This window comes from Acanthisitta chloris, unplaced genomic scaffold (assembly GCF_000695815.1).
Source record: "Acanthisitta chloris isolate BGI_N310 unplaced genomic scaffold, ASM69581v1 scaffold15163, whole genome shotgun sequence".
NCBI classification, from domain to species: Eukaryota; Metazoa; Chordata; class Aves; order Passeriformes; family Acanthisittidae; genus Acanthisitta; species Acanthisitta chloris.
In genome coordinates this window covers 15,748-21,519 of record NW_008664530.1, presented here as the reverse complement: position 1 = coordinate 21,519, position 5,772 = coordinate 15,748, and the positions used below count along the sequence as shown (strand labels likewise).

At 44.1% G+C, this 5,772-nt stretch overlaps 1 protein-coding gene across 1 annotated transcript in view; it reads right to left on the bottom strand.

Moving 5' to 3' along the window:
* Positions 1-5,772, bottom strand: part of ASAH2 (N-acylsphingosine amidohydrolase (non-lysosomal ceramidase) 2) — an 18,643-nt gene that overhangs the window by 9,330 nt on the left and 3,541 nt on the right. The window contains exons 5-11 of the mRNA XM_009071398.1: positions 5,598-5,725; positions 4,958-5,035; positions 3,810-3,930; positions 2,083-2,208; positions 1,661-1,747; positions 476-580; positions 279-360 (exon numbers count right to left, since the gene is read on the bottom strand). Coding sequence (XP_009069646.1) covers positions 279-360; positions 476-580; positions 1,661-1,747; positions 2,083-2,208; positions 3,810-3,930; positions 4,958-5,035; positions 5,598-5,725 — 727 coding nt within the window. The remainder of the gene's footprint in view (positions 1-278; positions 361-475; positions 581-1,660; positions 1,748-2,082; positions 2,209-3,809; positions 3,931-4,957; positions 5,036-5,597; positions 5,726-5,772) is intronic.

Below are 5,772 nucleotides of genomic sequence, written 5' to 3'. Positions count from 1 at the left end.
GTGTCCCAAAGCCAGGTCTTTCTTCTCCCCACTCCCCATCCAGCACTCTCCTTCCTTCAGGGATTGGTCATAGCCTTCTTCAGAAGCTTTCTGACAAACACAGGCAAATCTGTGAGGAGGCCATAAGATCACACCTTCCTAAGGAATATTCCTCTGGAGACTGGTTCAACCAGCTGTGGATGTTGTCAAATGGCTCTGGAGGTTTCAGTCTATTTGGGAGATACCCCATGTTCTCCGCATTTGTAGGAAACCACACTGACATCTGCTCCCCAAATTACCTTGTGTGAAGTTGAACGCTCCCACTCCATCGATAGTCCCTGCAGCAAAGCTGTGTCCTAAGGCTGGTTTACAGGTTTTAACCTAAATCAGAAGGGGAGAACAAAGGAAAAGGAGAAAAACCAGTTCTCCTTGGTGTGCCAGGCCCTATTATGAGAATAGAACATTTCCTCGTGCCTTAGGGAGCTCCTGTTCTTACCGTGTGTGTGGCATTGAGTTCCACCGTGACGTCACTCATGTTCACCCACTGGTGAGCTGAGCTGAGGGGTCCTGTGATCTCCTGGGAAGCTTTTTCATACAGCTCCTAAGGGACACACAAGGTGAAAATCCTTGAGGAAGGAACAATCAGGAACCCAGCTCTGCTGAGATAGAGCTACATGGATTATCTCTTCATTCTGTTCACTTGCAAGTCACAATCAGCCTGGAGTGACTTCAGGGCAAGCATCTGAAATGGTGACTAGAGGAAACCACCACCATCAAACCTCCTGCTCTCACTCCTCTGCTTGACCCATCCCAGTTCCTAGATCTGCTGTCCCTGAAATGTTGCCAGAAACAGTCCTTGCAGTGACGTATTCTCACATTACACAAAACCACAGTAGAGAGCCAGTAAATTCAGGTGGCTTTTGGACCCAATGGCACGGGCAACTTAAAAGAACCCATAGGTGGAGGACACTGGCTGAGTAAACGCAGAGTCAAGAGCAAGGTATCTTCTGTGGCTGCTCAAACTGATACATTTTAACTCACATTTGTGTTAGTTTAGGAGTATGATGCTAAATTTGGCCAACAAGTGGCATGTGGTGGTGTCTCTGAGCACTTCTAGGAGGATTTTTCCCAACATGATGCCTCTGAGATAAGTGCATAGGAGGGGAAGATGATAAGGAGCAACATCCACATTACATACCAAGGAGGAATATTGAGATTAAAAGCCCAAACCACTGTTTTAAATCACACCACATACGAATCTGATGAATCTAACTAAAAGTGTGAGCTGGCTAGTCTAAATTTAGGTGTCTAGTCAGATATGTTATACCAGAAAATTTTTCACTACCATTAGGATTTCATACACTGTCCTAAGCTTAACCAGTTTCAGGCTCTGAGTTCTTCTCAATGACAAGAAATAAACAGATCAACAGCAGATTGTAAACCCCATTTATTCATTAACAAAGAAAAATTAGGAAAATTTTCCTTAAACATATATATATATATATGCGGACTTCAGAGTAATTTTAATCTACAAGTATTCACAAAACCAAGTGAAAGATGGTTAGAACATATAAAATCCTGGGTTGGAAGGGACTCACAAGGACCATTGAGTTGCTTAACTCAACATGTATTCCTGTTACAACAGCATTCACACACAGTCTTAAAGCAAAATAGCACTTACCCAAGCTTTTGAGTAGATGTTTTTCCCTATAATTCTTGTGCTCTCAAACATATCTTTCCCAGGACCCGTGGCCATGCACATTGTTGCCTGCAAAGAAATTTGTTTAAATCAATTTATATGGAGAACATGCGGTGCTGCCAAGCAGATGAGCTCACAAGGGGTTGTCATCCTGTGGGAACTGATGGCTTCTTGAAAGCCACAAGAAGATCAGGCAGTGGATTACTACACTGACCTGTGCAGCAAGACCAGAAAACACAGGGTATGAGGGCAAAGCACAAGAAGTTCCTAAAAGTGACATCAGAATAGTCCGAAAAGAGGTGATTTTTTTTTAATGTTCTCTTCATTCACAGTGGTCCAGCACATGGCTCTGTATTTGCTTGTCCCTATCATAAGTCAATGTAGAACAGGCAAGACATACTCACCCCTCCAATGGGACAGGAGCTCTGGGGGTTATCACATGACTCGCCCGTGTTGGCACAGAAAGGGCCTCTCGTGTTGGGAGACACATCTCCCAAGTTGGAGGATGCAAAGGCAGCAACGAAAGAGCCCTGTCAAAACCAGAGGTGTCAGATGGGTGTCAGTTGCCTTGCAGTGTTTGCAAACCCCACCTGCAGGTTTTGCTGGAGCCAAGTCAGCCTTACAGACAGCTGGTGAGTGTGTGACACTGGCAAACACTTCCATAGGGACTGGCAGGACTGGAATGGGAATTTAGGAGTATCCCAAGGGTTAGGGACAGGAAGAGCAAGGGAGAATTGAACACACAGGATGTAATTGCCACTTCAGGGGGACCTTCACACTGCTTTGGTATCCAGAGAGTGTTTTCTCATCTACTCTTTCATCTCAGCAACTTCCCTCAATGTCCCCAGCACCTCATGTTCCTGATGAGATGTTAATAGTTCACTGTAGCACCTTGCACAGGATATTTTTCCCTGCCAGACCTTCATCAAGACTGATTTACTAGGTGAGAGCTATTGGATCTGACTGCAGGAGCTAACATCAAGCAATACTCATCAGAAGCAAGGTTGTTTACACACTGAGAATTGACTGAATTCAGCTCTCACAGATACTCTCATCTTTCCCTCTTTTTTAGAGATAGGACATGTCAACACCAGCTATTTTAATATATTATCATCTCTTAACTCCTTTTCTTGTAAGGCTTCTAGACACAATGTGCCCAACCATACAGCTAAATATTGAATCCTACAAATACTTCTTAGAATGTCAACTCCCACTGACTTTCACCCATAACAACACACTATCACTGAGTCTTGTTAAAAGCTTTTCAATAACCCATTATGAAGAGAAACATTTGCAAGCAGGAATTAGACAGACTTCCTTTAATTCCCATTTTTGCTATGAACTGCATATGCTCCTCTGCCTACAGCATGAAAATAGAAATTGGGCAGCTGTTTGAAGGCATGTGCTAGAGATATACACAGGACACCCTCTTGATCAACTCAGGACTCAAAGCACCTGTGAGATGGGTTCATGTCCATAGTTATATTTCAGGGGAAATAATGCTTTTGAAAGGAGCTGTGTTTGCACTCTGAGGATGGCAAATCTTCTGGATAAATGAAAATAAGCAGGCAGAGCTGGTAGGAAGCCATGAGAAAGAAGTGAACTGATCACAGGCATGATGCCAGACCACAGATGCAATATATGGATCCCTTTGAATCAAGTATCCCACATGTCTTTATAGTGTAGAGTCATAGAATGGTTTGGGTTGGAAGAGACTTTAAAGATCATCTTGTTCCAAACCTCTGCATGGTCAGGGATGCCATTCACTAGACCAGATTGCTCAGGGCCCCATCCAACCTGGCCTTGAACACTTCCAGGGATGGGGCATCCATAACCTCTCCAATTCCCAACAGTTGAATCAAAATAAATTTGGTTCATTCCGAAAGTCTAAATAAATGCTGCCAGTTACTACTTTAGAAAGCCAAGAATACACCTTGCAGTTTCTCTTCTCTAGAGGAACAAAATAAATAACTGAAAGCGTTGATCTCTTTCCTCCCATTGCTGTGTTTACCTGCTGTCTCATTTCCCTGTTTGAAGGAACCTGCTTTGGCCCACAGAAAGCACCCACTCTTCCCCTCCCTGTGGCAGCACTTTTTTCACCCACTTTTTATTAGTCTGAAAACATACCCACCTCTCCAGGAAGCATTCCTTTGTTCTTCTCCTGTTCGAACAAGTAAGATGCATAACCCACATTGTCACTGTTCACCAGATGGTTTGTGTTGTTCATGCTCACTGGGTGCACGGCAAACCAGCTGAGGAGGGGTCACAAGACACACACAGGAAATGCATTGTTTAATCCGTGTATTGGCAAATTGACTTGTTCAATCTGTATATCTGCAGTTCACTTATGGGAATTTTCTTTGAGAGAATACAAACACAGACTCTTGGTACTTAGGGATGGATTAACCAGGACAGAATATTTCCATCCTTTCCATTCCCAGCCAGGAGGGCTCATGGTTATGATGGTCCAGGTCTTGAGGCCACAAGAATTTGTCACCGTAATTATCAGGGCCACCAAGAGCTGTTTCAGATCTGGACTGACTCTTTTACAAGTCCAGAGAATTGTATTTTGGCAGGGATTTTTATTTCCTTGCTTCAAAGAAACAAGGAGGAATCAACAATGTAAAAAAGGTTAAAAAAGATCATATTCATTCTCACAAAAAAGAAAACCCTCCTCATCCTCTTAGCACAAGACTCTGCTTGTGACTTCTAAAGGAGGAAAAAGCAATTATGGTTTTGTTACTGTACATTACTTGGTTTGCTGGCATTGAGCTCTGAACACCATGTGGCCAAAGGTGGCTCTGCAGATCCATTGATAGGACAGTCATCATAAATACTGCCTGTGGGAATGGCATTTTCCCAGGAAATATGGGATGGTAAAGAAAATAATCAAGAGAAGGGAGCCCAAAATGTCCTGGAGATGCCAGAGCCAGGATTTGCTTGGAGGAGCACAATGAGAGCCCCAGAGGGGATTTTTGCACACTTCTACAAGTGAAGAGCAGCTACAGTCATCTTCCCCAGACAGCTTTGGGCCATGCCAAATATTTGTCTAGCTGTAGATGGGACAGGGGCTGCTGCATCTCCCAGAGTAGATGGGGGATGCTGACCTGGATTATGGACCTCACTTACAGTTCCCTCAGAGACCTTCTAGTGACCTACTGGGAGCAGCACTGAACGGGGTAGTGTTGGGCAGGAGAGTTTGTGCACGAAGACACAAATTATACTGAGCTGTGGTTTATGAGGATGTGGAGAAAAACCTGCTCCTTCAGTGGTCAGTACCTGATTAGGCCTAGATCCTCTCCATGCTCATCTACCATCTTCAGCATCACCATTTCTTTATCTGTGTTGGATGAATACCTGGATGAAAACAAAGCAGGGAAATCGCATTAGGGCCAGAGCTGTAGTCACACTCTGCATTGCTCTGACACATTAAATATCCACTAGTATGAACAAGGAAATAAGAAGGTTATTCTAAGTATTACCAGAACACAGCAAGAAGCAGCTGAAAATAGGTGTGAAGGTAAGGAAAGAGTTACGGTTGCTGCCATCCTCAGGTGCTGCTTCTTCAGAGGATGGAGAGAAGAGCTCTCTCCAAACATAAATTCATGCACGCAGGACAGCACTTTAATGCTGTCTAACTCTCTCTTTTTTTAGCATAAAGTCACATCCTTGACCAATGTCTCACATCCTTGGAGTGAGCAACCACAACTTCCAAGCCCACTCTTGAAACTAAAGTTTGGGCATGCACACACCCAAGTGCCCAGGATGGCAACAGCATCATTCTGCCACAGTTTTGACTGCACGTTTTAAACCCACCCAGGAATGACCAAACCCAGCAACTGCAAAGGGGCTGAGTCATGGTCCCAACTGGAAGATTCTCTTCAGGGCTCTGTTTCTTGCCTGCTTGAAGAGCTTTTACCTGCTTCGCTCAGATGCTGGATTCTCCAGATAGGAGAAAGGGCTTCGGTTGATCTGGCTGTTTTCTACAGTGCCTCTGTTTATGAAAAGCCTTCCTCTCTTCATGTTGTCATGTGCTATATCTATGCTCTGAAAAGCAGGAAGACAGGGAATATTAGTCCATGTCTGCAAGGCAT